Source organism: Nyctereutes procyonoides, unplaced genomic scaffold, assembly GCF_905146905.1.
Source record: "Nyctereutes procyonoides isolate TBG_1078 unplaced genomic scaffold, NYPRO_anot_genome, whole genome shotgun sequence".
In the NCBI taxonomy this organism is placed as follows: Eukaryota; Metazoa; Chordata; class Mammalia; order Carnivora; family Canidae; genus Nyctereutes; species Nyctereutes procyonoides.
In genome coordinates, this window is record NW_026575044.1 from 14,390,242 (window position 1) to 14,411,141 (window position 20,900).

Sequence of the window (20,900 nt, forward strand, 5' to 3'; positions counted from 1 at the left end):
GTGATTGGCAGCGACCCGGAGGGTAGCGGGTTTAGGTGTGAGCCCTGAGAAGGCAGCGTTTTCTGGGCTTTTCGCTGGTTCTCTCTCTCCAGAAGGTTCTGCCGGTTGCCCCCGCTCTGGGTACCCGGTTCTGCATCGCGCCGCCATGATGGGCCATCGTCCGGTGCTCGTGCTTAGTGAGTTGGGGGAAGCCGGGGCAGGAGGGGCCCCTTTTCGCCCCTTTCCTCCGCGCTTTGGCGTGTTGCCCCAGCCCGGTCCCGCCCTGGTCCGGCCGCGCAGCCTTCCCGTCGTCGTTGGTTTCGGAATCCCCTTTCCTTCTCCTCTTCCTGCCCCGAGCCCGTTCCCTTAGGGCCTGGGCCGGGCCGGGCCGCTGGTCTGCGGGCACCCGGGCTCCCTCCGCCGCCACTGCACCCCTGCTCGCGTGGTTCTCGGCGTGGGCCCGGAGAACGGGATGTGGTCAGGCCTGGCCTCCCAGCCCCGGCCCTTGACCCCGCCACATCGCCTGGCTCGAGCGTTCCGTTTTTATCAGGGGTCTTGACAGTATTTTCTCGTCGGATCGGGGGCTTAAGTGACTGAAGTAGGGACGCTGCCGACGAGGGGCGGGGGCGCGGCGTCCGCGCACAGCGAGCAATGCCCTGGTAATTTCTCAGTAACGCCCTCCCGGGGTCTCCTTTCGCGGGGTCCGGCTTCGATGTAATTGACCCCGCGGTGTCCTCCGCGCTGTGGTCCTACCTACTGAGTTTTCCTGAATTTCTCTCTAAGGAGGATTCGCTCCATTGTCTTCTCCTGGGGTATTCCCATTCCTCGTGTAACTTCTGTACCTCGTCTGCAAACTCTTGTTCCTCCCTTACCGTTTTATGTATACAAAATGCAATAAAGCGGTTTTATGCCTTTTCCCTGTACCTGGGGAATCACTGTTTTCACGGAAAAAAAAAAAAATTTTTTTTTACTTAACAGGAAAAAAGCCCGTTGTTTTTTTTTTTTTGTTTTTTTTTTTTTTTTCTGAGGAGTCCATCAGAATAGTCTCTGCAGGATTTTAGTTACTGCTACTCGAAACATGAATCTAAATTCTGAGGGTTGTGAGCGTGTAGATTTGATGGGACTGGTTGAAAATTTTACTGATTTAAATTGTAGGGAATGTGTAATTTGGAATGAGGGAAATCGGCGGTTCGGTTGTAGCCACTGGCTTGTCTCCATTGGGAGGGCCCCAGGAGTGAGTGGTGGTTGTGTGTGAAGCCTTTTTCGGGTCTTCGTTATTTTCTGGCACTAGTCACTATGACTGAGTAGGCTTCCTGTTAAAACCTGGTGGTAGAGCGGTTACTGAGGCATCCTTATATCCTAGCATGCAGTGATTATCTTGCAAACTGAGCCACTCCGAGAGGACAGTCTAATTCCACAGCACACTGTGGGGGCGCTATCAGTAATTGTGCTGGGATGGTTAGTATAATTCCTCCTGCCCAAATAGGAAAATAAGAACCCCCAAACTCCTTCCTTTTTTTATAGAAAGCAATGACTGATGCTTTTTTTTTAGGTTACCAGCTCTTTGAGAATGGGATATAGATCCTCTTCCCAGTCAAGAATGCAGTACCTTCTCATTTTCTCATATAATCTCTAGGAGTTTACCATTCCACTAGCCCATTTATGGACCTCAGTATGAATCTTTGCTGTTAATTTGTGAATATTTGGTTAGTGGGAAAGAGATGACCAGGGTTCCATAGTTGAAGCATTAGGGATTTGTATGCCAGGGGTTGACATAAAAATGTAGCCATAAGTACATGCTTTAGTGTTGTTGTTTTTTTAAGTTTTCAAAGGTATATTGACATGTAATAACCTACATGTATCTAAAGCATACAATTCATTGAGGTTTGTTCTTTGTATATCTGTAAAACCTGTGTGTGCATGTGTGCGTGTGTTATTTCCAAAGGTCAGGGAGTAAATAGTTGCTACACAGTGGGTGAATCCTGGTCTATTACATTTTACTTTATCTGTTTTAGGCCAGAACACAAAGCGTGAATCTGGAAGAAAGGTTCAATCTGGAAACATCAATGCCGCCAAGGTAGCATATCATTCATTCATTTAAAGATTAGATTTAGGGCATCCCTGGTGGCTCAGCGGGTTTAGCGCCACCTCCAGCCTGGGGTGTGATCCCGGAGACCCAGGATCGAGTTCCACGTCGGGCTCCCTGCGTGGAGCCTGCTTCTCCCTTAGTTTAACGTTGATGAGTTTGCTTTCAGCTGCCTTCCCTAGTATTTCTGTATTTATTTGCAATTAGGCAGAAGAAAAGTCTGACTTGCCTTTTTTTTTTATTTTTTTATTTTTTATGTTTTTACTTATGATAGTCAGAGAGAGAGCGAGAGAGAGGCAGAGACACAGGCAGAATGAGAAGCAGGCTCCATGCACTGGGAGCCCGATGTGGGATTCAATCCCGGGTCTCCAGGATCGCGCCCTGGGCCAAAGGCAGGCGCCAAACCGCTGCGCCACCCAGGGACCCCTGACTTGCCTTTTTTGAGGGCATTTCTCTAATGGTGGTAGGACGCCCTCCCGCAATGAGTTAGGCTTAATAGTCTTTTCATATTGTGCATAATTCTATTAGCGTATATTTTATAATCTGTTCGTGTTTGTCTCACACTGTGTGGAGTTACTTGAGGGGAAGGACTGTATTCCCTTTTATATCCCTAGCATCCATTGTAGATCCTGCCTCAGTATTCAGTTAATGTAGTTTGGATGAAAGAATGAAACAGCCCTGGAGCTGATTTAGCGTGGTGTGGAGGCCACTGCCATGGAAAGAAGTACTAACACATGGACTTCCAGTTATCTGAGTTATGGGAAACTGAAGTTCTGGAACCCATGTCCCCTCTTTTCCCGTGAAAAATTATTTATACATCCACCTTGAACTCATTCCTGAAGAGGAGCACAGAATCCGGACATGTAATCTCCTGTATCTAACGTGGCTTCTCCTAACACACACATTCATGTGGTTATCTGATTGGTGGTTACATGTATTATATTTTCTTTTTGATAGACCATTGCAGATATCATCCGTACATGTTTGGGACCCAAGTCCATGATGAAGGTAGGCCTGTCTCTTACTGAAAATTGACTACAGATTTTCCCTTTCTGTTACCTGGAAGACTTAAGTATAACTTTTACTTTGGCCCTAGATGCTTTTGGACCCAATGGGAGGCATTGTGATGACCAATGATGGCAATGCCATTCTTCGAGAGGTATGACTTTTTATTCTAGCAATTTTATAAAGGACCCATAAAGTTATATATATTATTAGTTTCTTAGGACTGTTCTAACAAGTTACTACACAGTGGGTGGCTTTCAACACAGAAATTTATTTTCTCACAGACTGGAGACTAGAAGTCCAAAATCAAGGTGTCAGCAGGGCCCTACTCCTCCTGAAAGCTCTTGGAAAGAATCTTTGGTTTTGGTTTTGGTTCTTTGTTTTAAGATTTTATTTATTTATTCATGAGAAACACAGAGAGAGGCAGAAACACAGGAGAGGGAGAAGCAGGCCTCTCACAAGGAGCCTGATATGGGACCCGATCCCAGACCCCGGGATCACGCCCTGAGCCGAAGGCAGAGGACACTCAACCACTGAGCCACCCAGGCATCCCATGGAAAGAATCTTTGTTGCTTCTAGCATCCCGTGGTTGACCATAATGGTTGACATTCCTTGGTTTGTGGACTTAGTCACCTTTTCAGATGTTATATGCCATTCTTGTGTCGTGTCTTTTATTATAAAAGGACAACAGTGGTTGGGTTTAGGGCCTATTGTAATAATCTTGTATGATCTAATTTATTTTAAAGATTTTATTTATTAATGAGAGAGAGAGAGGCAGAGACATAGGCAGAGGGAGAAGCAGGCTCCGTGTAGGAAGCCCAATGAGGGACTCAATCCCAAACCCCGGGATCATGCCCTGACCCAAAGGTGGGCACTCAACCACTGAGCCACCCAGGCGTCCCTTGTATGATCTAATCTTAATTATATCTGCAAAGACCCTGTTTGAAAACATTCACCTTCACAGTTTCCAGGGGTAGGACTTCAGCTGTCCTTTTGGAAAACACAGTGCAACCATGACATTGGGTCTCCCTGTAAATAAGCTAAGAGAGTACTGATCTGTCTTCAAGAAACTTTTTTTTTTTTTTTATATTTATTTACTCATGAGAGACAGAGGCAGAGACACAGGCGGAGGGAGGAGCGGGCTCCATGCAGGGAGCCCGATGTGGAACTCGATCCCGGGTCTCCAGGATCACACCCAGGGACCCTGTCTTCGAGAAACTTTAATGGTTAAGTTGGCATATGCATTTTTTCCTGAGAAGAAGGAGACTTGGAAAGAGGATTTATTTACATATTTTGGGGACCATTTTAAATCTTTCAAGCTGGTAAAACAAAGATAAGGGAGTGAGTGTGGAAATAAGCTCAAGAGTTAGGACCATGGAAAGTGGATTCCAAAGTCTTTGAGTAGTGCTGATTCAGTGGCAATCTGCATTTTCTTTTCAGATTCAAGTCCAGCACCCAGCAGCCAAATCCATGATTGAAATTAGCCGTACACAGGATGAAGAGGTTGGAGATGGAACCACATCAGTAATTATTCTTGGTAAGTAAGAGGAGAACAGTGCTGATAGAGAAAATTGGATTGAAACATGAAGGTTTTTGTCAGAAAGTAGATCTGCATCCTACATTAAGAAGGAAATTGTTACCAATCCACTAATTACAATATTTAGGTAATTTTTTGCTAATTTCCTGTGTATTTTCTCCCAAGTGAACATAAAACACTCCTCATAGTGTAGGATGAACTAAAAATCTGGTTGAACAAAATATAGTGGTTTATTGTCATTCACAGTAAGTTATATTCTAGAAAGCTACCACAAATCCTAAACCGTCACTCCTGGGGGAAATACAGGTTAGGCCCCTGTCAGCCTCTTCACATACTCTGATAAATACATACTTTAGTTTTATTTATTTTGGAGAGAGTGTGAGCGAGCATGGGGTGGGAGGCAGAGGGAGAGAAACCCAAGGAGACTTCCCACTGAACAGGAGTCTCCTATGGGGCTCAATCCCACGACCCTGAGATCATGACCCGAGTCAAAACCAAGAGTCAGGGCACCTCTGTATCTTACTTTATGTGAGATTTTGTTTGTTTTATTTTATTTTTTAAGATTTTATTTATTCATGAGAGAGGGGCAGAGACACAATCAGGCTCCATACAGGGAGCCCAATGTGGGACACTATCCTGGGACTCCTCTCTGAGGCAAAGGCAAATGTTCAACCACTGAGCCACTCAGGCATCCCTGTTTTATTTTTTTTATTTTTTTTTTCCTGTTTTATTTTTTAAAGTAATCTCTACTCCCAGCATGGGGCTTGAACTCAAAACCCTGAAATCGAGTTACGTGCCTTTTTTTTTTTTAAGATTTTTATTTATTCAGAGAGAGAGAGAGAGAGGCAGAGACACAGACAGAGGGAGAAGCAGGCTCCATGCAAAGAGCCTGATGTGGGACTCGATCCTGGGTTGTTCAGTGGTTAGTGTCTGCCTTTGGCTCAGGACGTGATCCCCGGGTCCCAGGATCAAGTCCCACATGAAGCTCCCCACAAGGAGCTTGCTTCTCCCTCTGCCTCTGTCTCTGCCTCTCTCGGTGTCTTTCATGAATAAATAATAAAATCTTTAAAAAATAAATAAATAAAAATAAATGAAATGAAATGAAATGAAATGAATAAATAAATAAGTAAGTAAATAAATAAATAAATAAATAAATAAATAAATAAATAAATAATAAATACACCTTATGGAAAAAATGTTGCTGATTCACTAACACTGAACTCAAGGCTGGTACCATCGTAACTCACGCCTGAATGAAACTTATATAATGTGCTGTTTGCTCTGTAAGGTACACACAGTCTTCTTGCACTTAGGAAAACTGGACTGTACTTTAGTGCTATACACTTGGGGGCCAGTTCAAACAGTGGAATCACCAACAAAATGTACAAAAATGAGGGATCCCTGGGTGGCTCAGTGGTTTAGTGCCTGCCTTCGACCCAGGGGCGTAATACTGGAGTCCCAAGATTGAGTCCCACATCAGGCTTCCTGCATGGAGCCTGCTTCTCTCTCTGCCTATGTCTCTGTGCCTCTCTCTCTCTCTCTCATGAATAAATAAAATATTTTTTAAAAAATACAAAAATGAAACTATACCACGGAAAGTATGATAGCTGAAATAAGGCAGAGCATTGTATCGAGTGACTCAGAGTTTTCCACCTCTGCACATGTGTGTGACCATGAAAGTGTCCCCAGTGCTGATTTGGGGCTTACAGATAACGTTTTTGCAAGTAATGAAGTTGACAAATGAATCTTGACAATGAGTCGTGACCATACAAGTTTTAATAACTGATCTCCCATTTTCTATAGGATCTTGGAGAATCACTTCTGAAAACATTACCTTTATTTCTCTATATGTTTTAAGTCAGTGGTGAATTTTTTTAAAACAAATTTTTTTTTATTTATGATAGTTACAGAGAGAGAGAGAGAGAGAGAAAGAGAGAGGCAGAAACACAAGCAGGCTCCATGCACCGGGAGCCCGATGCGGGACTCGATCCCGGGTCTCCAGGATCGTGCCCCGGGCCAAAGGCAGGCACCAAATCGCTGCGCCACCCAGGGATCCCCAGTGGTGAATTTTTTTAATCAAGGCATTTTTATTTTTTTTTTTTCAAGGCATTTTTAAAAACCTACATACAGTAACACATTGATAAGGAAATGAGAACTATTTTAAGGAATGCCTTTTTTAAGATTTTTATTATTTATTCATGAGAGACAGAGAGAGAGGCAGAGACACAGGCAGAGGGAGAAGCAGGCTCCACGCAGGGAGCCCGACGTGGTATTCGATCCCAGGTCTCCAGGATCAGGCCCTGGACTGAAGGTCGTGCTAAACCACTGAGCCACCAGGGCTGCCCAGGAATGTCTATTTATAGCGTTGACCCACATGCCTAAAAGTAGAATCCATACAATAGAATTATTATAGGAACTTTGATTTAATTTTTTTTTTTAAGATTTTTATTTATTCATGAGAGAGACAGAGAGAGAGAGAGGCAGACACAGGCAGAGGGAGAAGCAGGCTCCATGCAGGGAGCCCAACGTGGGACTCGATCCCAGGTCTCCAGGATCACGCCCTGGGCTGAAGGCAGGCGCTAAACCACTGAGCCACCCAGGGATCCCCTGATTTAATTTTTTTTTAAAGATTTTATTTATTCGTGAGAGACAGAGAGGCAGAGCGAGAAGCAGGCTCCATGCAGGGAGTCCCGATGCTGGAGTCAATCCCGGGACTGCGGGATCACACCCTGAGCCAAAGGCAGATGCCCAACCACTGAGCCACCCAGGCATCCCTTACGTGAACTTTTAAAGCGGCATTTTCAGTTATTTTTAGAATGTATCAAATTGGGTGGAGATGTATTGGAGTCACCACCAACTAGGCACTTTGTTATTTTAGTTTTGAGAGAGAGCCCGCATGAGTGGGGGAGAGGAGTAAAAGCAAAGGGAGAGAATCTCAAGCAGACTCCCCACTGAATGCAAGGCTCAATCTCACAGTTCTGAGATTATGACCTGAGTTGAAACCAAGAGGCAGATACAGCTGACTTAGCCACCTAGGTGCCCACTAAGCACTTAGACCCAATTTTTATGAAGAGGAGTGAAAATTAGATAATTTGGAGTCGAAAGAGGGAGGACAGATTTTATATGATTTCTTACTTTTTTGGTAGAAGATGAGCAGTAGACATCAGGCAGAATTTCTAGTTAACAATCTTCATTGAATCTCCTGGAGAGCTTAGATGGGTTAAGTATCCATATGTCTAGGTAGCTCTGCCATTCCTAGACTCATTTTTCTTGTTAAGTTATCCTGACTTCTCTAGCAGGGCGTACATATTCTTTTCTGAGTGAACTTACTCAAACATCTTTTAAAATGCTTAATTATCTTTGGGGGGACCTGGTGACTCAGTTAAGTGTCCGACTCTTGGTTACAGCTCAGGTCATGATCTCAGGGCTGTGAGACTGAACCCCACATCAGACTCCCCGCTTAGTGCAGTCTTGTACCCTCCTCCCCTTCTGTCTCTCCTGTTATGGGAGTACAGACATGCACGTGTGTTCTCCCTCTCAAAATGAATAAATCTTTTTTTAAAAATTTTTTCTTTTTATTTATTTATGACAGTCTGAGAAAGGGGGTGGGGCAGAGACACAAGCAGGCTCCATGCACCGGGAGCCCGACGTGGGACTCGATCCCGGGTCTCCAGGATCGCGCCCTGGGCCAAAGGCAGGCACCAAACCGCTGCGCCACCCAGGGATCCCCAAAATGAATAAATCTTTTAAAAATAAATAAAATTATCTTTCAGTATACACGTTGGTCACTTAGAATTGGTGTAAAGTATTCAAGAATTCAAACACTTGAGGGATGCCTGGGTGGCTCAGCGGTTGAGCGTCTGCCTTTGGCTCAGGGCGTGATCCCGGAGTCCCAGGATCGAGTCCCACAAGGGGCTTCCTGCATGGAGCCTGCTTCTCCCTCTGCCTATGTCTCTGCCTCTCTCTTCTGTCTCTCATGAATAAATGGGTAAAATCTTTGAGGGGGGAGACCATTTGAGCACATGGCCAAAAGAGTACACTAGTAAACTTTGGGACATTTGTGCACATTTAAAAAATTAATGTTAGTGGACAGGTAGTGCAAGCAATTTGTACAAAAGGCGCTTTTTTTTTTTTTTTTTTTTTACTATTTTATTTATTTATTCTTGAGAGACTGAGAGAGAGAGGCAGAGACACAGGCAGAGGGAGAAGCAGGCTCCATGCAGGGAGCCCGATGTGGGACCCTATCCCAGGACTCCAGGATCACACCCTGGACCTAAGGCAGGCGCTAAACCGCTGAGCCACCCAGGGATTCCCCCACCTTTTTTTTTTTTTTTTTTTAAGTACATTTGTCCCGAAATTTTTTAAACAGGCTTGTGTGTGTGCATCTATACATGCATTTGTGTGTATGTGAGAGAGTAAAGACAAATTTTTTTAGTAAGGGAACATTTCACAAATTTCTCATTCAGAGAGTAAGTTTTGTAAATTTTTGTGGGTATGTTTCCAGGTATAAGGTTTTGTGTTTTTGTTTTTAGTACCAGTGGTTTCAGTACATCCTAGGTTTTGAGATGTTCATAAACAAGTCGGTTTTTTTCCTTTATGCATTTTTCTTTCTAGAATCTTTGAAAAATAAAATACTTTTTGTTTTGAAAACTGTTGACAGGGCAGCCTGGGTGGCTCAGCGGTTTAGCGTCGCCTTCAGCCCAGGGCTGGATCCTGGAGACCCGGGATCGAGTCCCCCGTCGGGCTCCCTGCGTGGAGCCTGCTTCCTCCTCTGCCTGTGTCTCTGCCTCTCTTTGTCCCTCTCTGTGTGTCTGTCATGAATAAATAAATAAATAAAATCTTAAAAAAAAAAAAAAAGAAAGAAAAGTGGTGACAAATATTGATCTTGAAAGATCAGTAGAATAAACTGTACATTTAATCTTTGATTATTTAAAATATACGCCTGGATGGTTCAGTGGTGGAGCATCAGCCTTCGGCTCTGGTCCTGCAGTCGATTCCCACATCAGGCTCCCCATAGGAAGTCTGCTTCTTCCTCTGCCTAGGTCTCTTCCTAGGTCTCTGCCTCTGTGTTTTTCATGAATAAATAAATAAAATCTTTTAATAAAAGAAAGGCTTCTGTCACACCACCATTTAAAAAAAAATAGGTCTGATGATTTTTTTTTTATGAATTCCCTTGTATAAAGTATAAAATTTGAATAGTATTAACAGCCAATTGGCATAGCTTTGGGGACAGTATTTTAGGAAAAAAGATAACAGCATTTTAAGAAGCTCAGTGAAGTTGCCTTGAAATCCAGGTACTTTTAAAAACCATTATGGTGTATCTTTTTTCAGCGGGGGAGATGCTGTCTGTGGCTGAGCACTTCCTGGAGCAGCAGATGCACCCAACAGTGGTGATCAGTGCTTACCGCAAGGCATTGGATGATATGATTAGCACCCTTAAGAAAATCAGGTATTGAGATCAGAAGTTACTATCATCTCTGGGGAGCCTGGAAGACTGATCTGTTCTGAGGTGATGAAGGAAGGCCAGACACATCACACAATTTATACGCTGGTGTTCTGTGCTAGAGTGAGACAGGAGAGCAAAACCAACAGAGGATGAGGGATGTAAACATTTTGGAAAATGACAAAGGATACAAAGCAGACAAGAGGGACTCAGTTCAGTTCTTCAAAATATCTCTTGGTTACGTGCTGTTTGCTTGTTTCTGTGTTAGGTGCTGCCATGGAAAATGTTAGATGCCAACGGGAGGAATTAGTTGAAGAGTTAGGTAACTGTAATGATTCAGGACTTAATAGTAAAGTGTCCTCCCAATCATGACTGATGCGGTCAGTGTTCTAATAAAATGCTGTGGAGAGTGTAGCCGACAGTTTTCCATTCAGGTCAGAAGGAAGGGGGCTGAAAATGCTTTTCGAGTCCCATCTCAGAATTGAAGAATTTGCCCTAAGTCTGCTGAATACTAACAGGGTGGTGATACGACTGTGGAAAGGCAGAACTTCTAACATCAGAGGATATTAAGTGATGACATAATGCAAAATGCTTTTGATTTAAAAATTTTGTTTGAAACGTACAACTTACAATGTTGTTCTCTACTGGGTCGCTGGGTACCTAAGTCTCAAGCAACTTGATGAGCTCTGTACTGTAGTGCCTGTCGTTTAGAAACAGAGCATATGAGAACATGTGTCTAGCACTCTCAGGGAATGCAGTGTTTGCCTGAAGTTAATTTTATGAAGTAAGCTGTGTAAGAATGTATAGATAACCAAAAGATTTGAGTTTGTGGAGCTGAGTTGATAGAAAGTTTTTCTTTTCAAACAATAATTGTCTAAATATCTTAGATATTGTAGAGCTATTGGTTCTTCCCTGAAATCTGTAATTCAACCATTATGTATTAGTAAATTGTGTGCCTTAACGTTGTTAAAAAAGGGATTTCAGCAATAGGAAAATTGGACAAGATGGTTTCCGAGGTCTCATACAACTTCATTTTTAGCGTTGTAAACAGTCTGATTATGTATTAATGTATGCTGCTGGTAGGAAAGACCCAAGCACATAGACACAGAAAGCACCATAGGATATACAATGGAATGGAATAAAGTGCTGGATAGAAGAAGAGAAGAGAATCAGGTGTTCAGTACAGATTAAGGGTGATCATTGGGATAAACTCTCAGAATTTGTTAGCTATGGGAAAAGGTTTCAAAGATAAAATGTGTTTTGGCTCAAGTTGTAAAAGTTGAGTTTATTTTGTTGAAGCAGAAGGTAAAGAACAAATAGTCTGGAGGGTTGTCAGACAAAAGAACAGATTACTCCAGGATTTGAGACACCTTTCAGGGATGGGTTAGTTGTAATCTTGCTGAAAGGCAGAGGGATGAACAGTTCTGCCTGTTGGCCCACTCTGATCCCCACGCTAGAGAGGAGGGACTTCTTGAATATGCAAGGTCTCTACTGAGCATACTACCTGTTTCTTCTTTCTAGTACCCCGGTTGACACCAATAACCGAGATATGATGCTGAACATCATCAACAGCTCTATTACTACCAAAGCAATCAGTCGGTGGTCCTCATTGGCTTGCAATATTGCCCTAGATGCTGTCAGGACTGTGCAGTTTGAGGAGAATGGTCGCAAAGAGATTGACATCAAGAAATACGCAAGGGTGGAAAAGGTAAGCTTTTTAAACAGTGTGTGTTTGGAAGACAAGTTCTTTCCTAGTATGAATTAGCCCGCTTGTGGAGGACATAGGCTTAAGTCTTTATAGTTAGAATAATATTTGCTGCCCAGAAAACAAAAACTTCAGAGAGTACCAAGGAAGCATTCCCAAAATAGTACTTCTGCTGCTGTTCCTACCAAGGTTTACAGGAGCTACAGAAAGGCTTATTGGTGTCTCTCTGTGCATTTGTGTACATACTTGCCACCTGGAGAGGATATGAATGAGGGCTCTACACTCTCGCTAATAAGCCCCAAAGAACTCTCTTCATCTCTACTCCTTTAAGGACAAAATGTACTATTAATAGCTTGTGACCTGTAGGGGGAGCTCTAGGTCTAAAAATTTTGTGAGAATCTTGGGGAAATAGAGAATCTTTCTCAATCACTGAATTTCTTAGTCTCGGGCTGACCTTTTCAGATTGGGGTCATGGTCCATTATTGGTGTGTGCCTCCTAGAGGGAAAAAATGTGATTGCAACCATGTTTGTTTTGACGTTCAAGGAAGAAAGCTATGTTAGAAACCTGAAATAGGGCAGTCCCGGTGGTGCAGCGGTTTAGTGCCGCCTGCAGCCTGGGGTATGATCCTGGAGACCTGGGATCGAGTCCCACGTTGGGCTCCCTGCATGGAGCCTGCTTCTCCCTCTGCCTGTGTCTCTGCCTCTCTCTCTCTCTGTCTCTCATGAATAAATAAAATCTTTAAAAAAAAAAAAAGAAAAGAAAGAAACCTGAAATAGTGCTCATTGGGGAAAGATGAGTGTCCAGGAGGAGAGTTGAGAAACCGTTTACTCTTGGTTGTGGATGAAAGTGCGTCTTTTGCTCAGATACCTGGGGGCATCATCGAAGACTCGTGTGTCCTACGAGGAGTCATGATTAACAAAGATGTGACCCATCCACGAATGCGGCGTTATATCAAGAACCCTCGCATTGTGCTTCTGGATTCCTCTCTGGAATACAAGAAAGGAGAAAGCCAGGTAAGGTTCCTGGCCCTCTTCCTTGAAGTTGGTGTGAAAATCTGGCTGCTAATAGAGACAAGGGAAATTAAAGGTGTGTTCATTACATTGTCTGCTCTGTTGTGAGTGATCTTCATATACAGTTTCTGCTTCTTAACAAGAGCTGTTTGATGTAGTTAATACTTCAGTTTACTGGGGATCCCTGGGTGGCTCAGCGGTTTGGTGCCTACCTTTGGCCCAGGGCATGACCCTGGAGTCCCGCATCAGGCTCCTGGCATGGAGCCTACTTCTCCCTCTGCCCGTGTCTCTGCCTCTCTCTCCCTCTCTGTGTGTATAATTAATTAATAACTATCTTTAAAAAAACACTTCAGTTTACAGGTGAGGGATCTAAAGCTCAGAGAAGTTAGGTTAATTGAGCAACACAACTGTATTGACCAAATCAGTATTTGAACCCAGCTCTGTTGGCTTCAGTTCCACCACACCACTTTTCCTAATGTATGAGAACATAGAGTAGGAGTTAATTTAGCTTGGAAATGCTAAAGAATTTCCAGAGGGAAGAGGTTCACAAGATTCTCTTACCTGTGGATGTAATAAAGTAATTAAAGCTTGTTAATATAAGGATTGGGAACAAGATTTATTTCAATGTGGAAAGAATTAAGACCCAGAATTTTCACATTGACAAGACGGAAGAAACATTACATGGAGGTTTAGGGACCTTAGGCCACAATCTCCACTAATCAGTGGAGATTGAACCCTTTGACTTTGAATTACATTTAATGCATAATTAAATCAAGGAGTTAAGCTGACACCCTGGAGCTAAACTAGCTTCATAGATGTGGGCTCCTGGCTTAACAGGACTCTGACACTTCCTGTGGTGCATGAGAGGACTGGGTAGGGGGAGCCTGGTACTTGGGATGATCCTGAAGAGCATCACCTGTCCAGGATTTTTTTTTTTTTTTAAAAGTCCATGACTTTCAGGACACTTGGGTGGCTTAGTGGTTTAGCTAGCACCTGCCTTTGGCCCAGAGTGAGATCCTGGAGTCCCGACATCAAGTCCCACATCAGGCTCCCTCCATGGATCCTGTATCTCCCTCTGCCTATGTCTCTGCCTCTCTCTGTCTCTCATGAATTAAAAAAAAAAAAAAAAGTCCATGACTTTCTTCACCACATAGACTGACATTGAGATCACAAGAGAGGAAGATTTCACACGAATCCTTCAGATGGAAGAAGAGTACATACAGCAGCTCTGTGAGGACATCATCCATCTGAAGCCTGATGTGGTCATCACAGAAAAGGGCATTTCAGGTAGGACTCCATTCCTTTCCCATCCTCCTGTTGAGGTAGAAGAGGATGGGTTGACCCCATATCCCTTGGGCATGAACATCATAATAAACATGTGATGGGGGATCCCTGGGTGGCGCAGCGGTTTGGCGCCTGCCTTTGGCCCAGGGCACGATCCTGGAAACCCGGGATCGAATCCCACGTCGGGCTCCCGGTGCATGGAGCCTGCTTCTCCCTCTGCCTGTGTCTCTGCCTCTCTCTCTCATTCTGTGTGACTATCATAAATAAATAAAAATTAAAAAAAAAAACAAAAAAAAAACGTGATGGTTAGGGTACAGTGAGGATGAAACCCGGTTCAGAAACCAGGAATTCTGACTTCTAGTTTGATACCTCTACTCTTGGGTTTACAGATTTAGCTCAGCACTACCTCATGCGGGCCAATATCACAGCAATCCGCAGAGTCCGGAAGACAGACAATAATCGCATTGCTCGGTGAGTAGGCCACATAAAAATAAGATTCTTCCTTCCCATGTGTTTTTCTTTTTGGAGCTTTCTAATGCAATGATCATTATCTGAAAATGTTTAATACAGGACACAGCCAAACCTGCTACAGGTGGGAATGCCCTGGGTTTAGCTGTGTACCCTCTTCAGAGAATCTCCAGTTCAAGTTATCTACTGCAAGAGTCTCTTTTATACTGCCACTAGCCAGTAGTGATCCGCTCGTGATTAACCATCTGTGGTCCCTACCTTGGGGTCTGCTTTAGTCTATTTAACTAGCTCAGAATAGAGCACAAGCATCAATTAATTTCCTTGATTGGATCTTTAGCTGTTGTTCATGCATTTTAGGTTGCGTTCTTGATGTCTGTGTTCACATACCACTCATTTTTAATACTAATTTTTATCTTAAAAAGAGAAGTCTGTCCCGATATCATGTATCCGATCCAAGTCGAATTTTATACTTCGCTAGTTCAGAAATGGCTCTGGGCATATATGGGTACAAATGGTTGATTGCATGCCCACGAGTGGGGGAAAAGTGACAAATTAGTTTTGTTCAATGAAATTGAGTTAGACATACACTAATGTACTTATTTTCCTCCTTGCTTGATTTTTGCGTTGTCTGTAGTACAATTCTGTCACTGGCCTTGAGCTCTAACTAGGCAGTATGGGACAAATTCTATCTAAGAAAGACCATTATGTGGTCGTATGCATATTAGATATGCCCGAGAACTCGTTTGTTCAGCTTTTAGTATCCACAAAATATTGAATTAAACTGCATTTGGTTATAGAAGTTGCTCTAGGGATATACACATTCATTTGTAAAGACTTGTTAGTGTAAGGAAACTTCCCTGTACATGTTTGGAAATCTATCTCCCCAGGCAGCCAAGACCTCCCAAGTTACATAGCAGTGTTTCCAGCAATCCACTTTTGGCCTTATTCCCAGCCACAGACCCTAGGGACTAGGAGGAAGCATAAAAGTATCTAAAATCACCTGCCCCCAATCTAATCAATAGAGCCTGTGGGGCCCGGATAGTTAGCCGGCCAGAAGAGCTGAGAGAAGATGATGTTGGGACAGGAGCAGGCGTGTTGGAAATCAAGAAAATTGGAGATGAGTACTTTACATTCATCACTGAGTGCAAAGACCCCAAGGCATGTACCATTCTCCTCCGCGGAGCCAGCAAAGAGGTTCTCTCGGTGAGTCCACCTCAGAAGTGTAACTGCATGGACCAGGTCCTTTCATTTCTTGAGAGTCCCAGAAAACCTAAAATCCTCCTGTTGCCCCTTCATAGCTATTTAATTTTTGATATGTGGCCACAAATACCATTTCTTAAAAGTTAAAAACAGTTGTTTTAGGGACACCTGGCTTGCTGTCAGTAAGGCATTCAACTCTTGATCTTGGGGTCATGAGTTCAAGTTCCACTTTGGGTAGAGAGATTACATACATACAAACATAATCTTTTTTTAAAGAACAATTTCTTGGGCAGCCTGGGTGGCTCAGCGGTTTAGCACCGCCTTCGGCCCAGGGTGTGATCCTGGAGACCTGGGATCGAGTCCCACATTGGGCTCCCTGCATGGAGCCTGCTTCTCCCTCTGCCTGTCTCTCTGTCCCTTTCTCTCTCTCTGTCTCGCATGAATAAATAAAATCTTTAATATATATATATATATATATATATATATATATAAAGAACAATTTCTTAATTGTTAAAAGTATGATTTACCATCTTAATTTTTAAGCCTACGCATTCACGTTCTTGGGCAATAGATCTCAGGACGTTTTCATCTTGCAAAACAGACATTATACCTATTGAACAATGACTCATCATTTCCCCAGCAACCACTGTTTCCTTATTTTTTAAGTTTACATTGTAAATACCACTTTTTTTCTCAGGTTAAGTAAGTACCCAAAGGTGCACAGCTAGTAACTACACCACGCAGCCTCTTAAGCGAACACAGTTGGGATGGGTCAAAATGGGGTAGTGCTCTGTCTAGCCAGACTTCACAGAGTGACACGCCTGCCCCCTGGCCCTCTTGTGCAGTTGTAATTCATGTGTTTTTCCAAAGTAAAGGGTATCTGCCCTGCCCCACAAGGGTTCCGAGGGCCTTTCCTAGTTGACCTCCTTGATGGTTTACCAAACGTGGCAGTTAGGAAGCCCTTCAGTGCCTCTGATATATTCCTGAGTCATTGAGCTTTGGCTTCACATAGTCTGTTTGCTTTCCCAAGGAAGTGGAACGCAACCTCCAGGATGCCATGCAGGTGTGCCGCAATGTCCTCTTGGACCCCCAGCTGGTTCCAGGAGGTGGGGCCTCTGAAATGGCTGTGGCCCATGCCTTGACAGAAAAATCCAAGGCCATGACTGGTGTGGAACAGTGGCCGTACAGGGCTGTTGCCCAGGCCTTAGAGGTCATCCCTCGCACCCTAATCCAGAACTGTGGGGCCAGCACCATTCGTCTGCTTACCTCCCTTCGGGTGAGTTCCTTCCCATGCTTTTGCTCTTGATGGGGTGGGGAAAGCTGACCTCCACCAGGATGGTTTAAGAGGATGGTTCACATCGTGCATCAGGCTTTCCTGACAGCTTAGGCCTTCTAGTGTCCTCTCTCTGAGCGTGCCACCTATTTGCTGTCATTGTCATCACCTTTTTTCATTTCATTTTTCTTGGTTTATTACCTTCATGTTCTCTGCCCGCTTCCTCGTTCTGTTTTTGCCTTGAACTGTTGATGCTTCTTCCAACTACAGGCCAAGCACACTCAGGAGAACTGTGAGACATGGGGTGTAAACGGTGAGACAGGTACCTTGGTAGACATGAAAGAACTGGGCATCTGGGAACCACTGGCTGTAAAGCTGCAGACATACAAGACAGCAGTAGAGGTGAGGCGCCCTGAAACCTACGCTGTGCTGTTTATTTACAGATAACCAGAGACCAGGGTGTTGGGTTCAGTCTTGAAGGGAAGGGTACAGATGGCAGAATGTTCTCAGATCTCCTAGGGAATCTGTTCCCCTACTTAACTTCCAGCTCATACAAAAAGCAAGGTAATAGTAGATATGCATTGCTTGCTGAGGGAGAGGTGCATTTTACAGGCAAGGCTCTGAAAAGGCAGATCTCAGATAAAATGTTAATTATGTAGGAGGAGCTAGGTTTTAAAGAAAACAAGTGTTCTTCCTTTCTCTGCTGACCTCTTTGGGGCTGTGATTTTCCCTAGACGGCAGTTCTCCTGCTGCGGATTGATGACATTGTCTCAGGCCACAAAAAGAAGGGTGACGACCAGAGCCGGCAAGGCGGGACTCCTGACGCTGGCCAGGAGTGAGTGAAGGGCAAGGTGACCTCAACGCACAGAGCCGGCAGAGGCTTCCTCTTCCCTGAGCCAGACTGCCAGGGACACTGTGGACGTCTCTGTTTGGAAGGGATCAGGTTGAGGGGCAGCCCTGGCCTCTTCCTGTCATAGCTCAGTTTGCAAAAGGCACTGACATATAATTCTTCTCTATTGTAAGCTTTCCATTTAATGTAGTTTGCTTCCGTTGATTAAATCTAAGTCATTTGAGATGGTGGTATGTGTTTTTCAACGTTGGTTCATATCTCTGCCTCCTGGCAAAGAGGGACGAGACAGAAGATTTTGCTGGGGAGGAAGGGAGATGGGAATGAGGTAAGTATCTGCCTCCCTAGAGGTGTATTTCAGACTTCTCAATAGTTGCTGGTGGGAGAGACTCTTGGTTCTCTCAGAATTCAGAGGTTCATACTTTAAAACTTGAAGAAGCACCGCTTCGTATTCACCACCCAAAGAACAGGAGGAACCTGTCCAGACCATGGGTGTTCCCCATCTGTGGTTGTGAATAGAGCAACACCCAGTATGTGCTAGGGCTCAGGCATTTGTCCTAAATAACATAGAACATGTGTATTTTCTATTGTATCCTTCCCATCTTACCTGGAATGCTTCCTCCCCTGTTCTTCCTGACTGCAGTCTGTACTCTGGCCTGCTTGTGTCACAGGCAGAAATAGAAGGTTTAATCTCATTCTCTGCTTTGTTTTTATCAAAGGAGAAAAATAATGGCCATGGGATGCTGGAGGTCAGGTGGGGCCAGCCTGTGATTTCTTCAGTGTCCTTCCTCTTAGCTCCTGGGCCCTCCACACCCCCTTTGTCCTTATGATTCATACAGTTAGACTTTATCTCCTTCCTGATCTCCGGACTTGGTCATATTAAGTTGAATACTAGGTAGGATCATAATAGCACATGGAGCTTCCTGTATAATAAACATTCTAGTTACTGTGCACATATTAATTAGTCTTCATGGTGACACTTAAGATGAGTAGTATCCCCCCATGTTGCCATGGGGCATCTATCTGGCGCAGGTAAAGTTGTATAAGGGTCACAGGGCTGGGAAGTGGCAGACTGGATTCCTGTGTGATCTGCCTCCAGGAGCCAAGCTCTCAGGCTGTGCTCGCTGCATGAGGCGTGCGGGGGTCTCTGGAAGCCTCTGGTCTGTCCACACCCATGGCCCAGCATCCTGCTCAGCTGCTCGAGGTCTTTGATCTTCCCCCTGTCCAAGGGCTCTGAAGTAAGCCCACCTCTACCTCATTAATCATCACTTCAGAGCTCCAAGACCTTAGAGAAGAGATAAGTGAACTAGGTTTTGAAGAAATAGTGCACAAAGACCCTGTGTATTCTTCCTCCCATTTGTGATTTCCCCTATGTCCACTCTGGCTGCGGTTCTACCAGTCAGGCAGGGGGTAAATGAATGCTGGGTGGATGTGTGATAGCCTTCCTGCTGTGGTCAGAGCCTCTCTGTGCGCCTGTCTCCTGGCGACTTCCATCATTACACACCCCTTTGGCTTTGAGAGTCCCTTCTAACTTTCTGGGCTGGAAGTGAACATGGTGATTATGGGATGCCTCAATCCCTGCACTTTGTGGTCCTGGGAACCCAGTTTTGCCACCTGCTTGACTTTGCTCATGGTCCTCCCTGTCAGACTCCTGGATTTCCTCCTATAAAGCAGTGTTTTTGGTGGTGGGGAGGCTTGAATCCCTGATTACCCTAGCTCCCTCTACTTAGGCAAGACTCTTGTTTCTATTTCCCCCAGTCAGTTCCCAAAGTTGATACCTCAGATGATACAAGTACTTGTCTCAAAAAAAGTTTTTTGAGAAAACTTGAGTTCATCCTAGAGTAGCCGTTTGGGGAAAAAATGAAATTGGATCCCTACTTCATTCACTGTTTGCAAAATTAGTTCCAGGCAGCTGAAAGATTCTGAAAGATTCTGAAGAAAGTGAAACTAGAACACATGACATTTTTTACTATATCAGAGTGGGGAAAAGTAAAAATTTGCATTGTGAAAACAACAAACAGGAGGTAGGGGGATGCGGATGCGGTGATATTTGTTCCAGTACAAAAAGTAATTTCTTTAAAGAAATTTTTTTTGAGGGCAGCCCTGGTGGCTCAGCGGTTTAGCACTGCCTGCAGCCTGGGGTGTGGTCCTGGAGACCCGGGATCGAGTCCCACATCAGGCTCCCTGCATGGAGCCTGCTTCTCCCTCTGCCTGTGTCTCTGTCTCTCTGTCCCTCTCTCCCTCTCCGTGTGTGTCTCACAATAAATAAATAAAATCTAAAAAAAAAAAATTAGGAACTTTTTTTTTGAGATTTTATTTATTCATGAGACAGGCAGAGAGATAGGCAGAGGGAGAAGCAGGCTCCCTGTAAGAAGCCCAATGCAGGACTCGATCCCAGACCCCAGTATCACACCCTGAGCTGAAGGCAGACACTCAACCACTGAGCCATCCAGGTGTCTTTAAAGAACTTTTAAAACTTGGCAGTCAAGGGGCGCCTGAGTGGCTCAGTCTGTTAGGCGTCTGCCTTCAGCTCAGCATTGTGTTCCTGGGGTCCTGGGATCAAGCCCCCCAGGCTCCCTGCTCAGCTCAGTCTGCTCCCACTCCCTCTGCCCCTTCCCCAGCTTGTGTGCATGCATGCTTTCTCTCTCAAATGAATAAAATCTTTAAAAAACAACAAAAAGAATTTGGCAGTCAAGGAGATAGGGCCCATAGAAATAATAGGCCAAGAGTGTAAGCTCCAGAGAAGTGACAAACACAGAGCTAATAACATTACTTGTTAGGGACATGCATGTAAGTGTGAACACTTAATGAAGCCCTTCTGGCATGTGGCCTGCCCATCAATAGACCTCATACACAGGTCAATTTGCCCTGGCAGTTTGAATCCTGGCTGCTTATCTTCTATATTTGGGTTCAAATGTGTATGAAATGCTGTACATACAGAGAGTTTCATTTCAAAGGGAAATTGTGATGTACCACAGTTCTGTTAAATGTATCCCTGCGACCTCCCCCTGCAGTAAAATATTTAGTGGAGAATGAGTTCCAGGTGCAGAGAACAGTCTTCA

General features: G+C 44.2%; 1 protein-coding gene across 1 annotated transcript; it reads left to right on the plus strand.

The window, feature by feature from the left end:
• Positions 1-28: 28 nt before the first annotated feature.
• CCT3 (chaperonin containing TCP1 subunit 3) lies at positions 29-18,064 on the plus strand. Its single transcript, XM_055323797.1, has 14 exons — positions 29-176; positions 1,995-2,056; positions 3,023-3,073; positions 3,162-3,224; positions 4,511-4,607; positions 9,939-10,056; positions 11,572-11,758; positions 12,620-12,769; positions 13,921-14,053; positions 14,440-14,521; positions 15,541-15,721; positions 16,749-16,994; positions 17,262-17,393; positions 17,726-18,064. The coding sequence occupies exons 1-14, from the start codon at positions 146-148 to the stop codon at positions 17,828-17,830; spliced, it is 1,638 nt and encodes a 545-aa protein (XP_055179772.1). The 5' UTR covers positions 29-145; the 3' UTR covers positions 17,831-18,064.
• Positions 18,065-20,900: the final 2,836 nt, after the last annotated feature.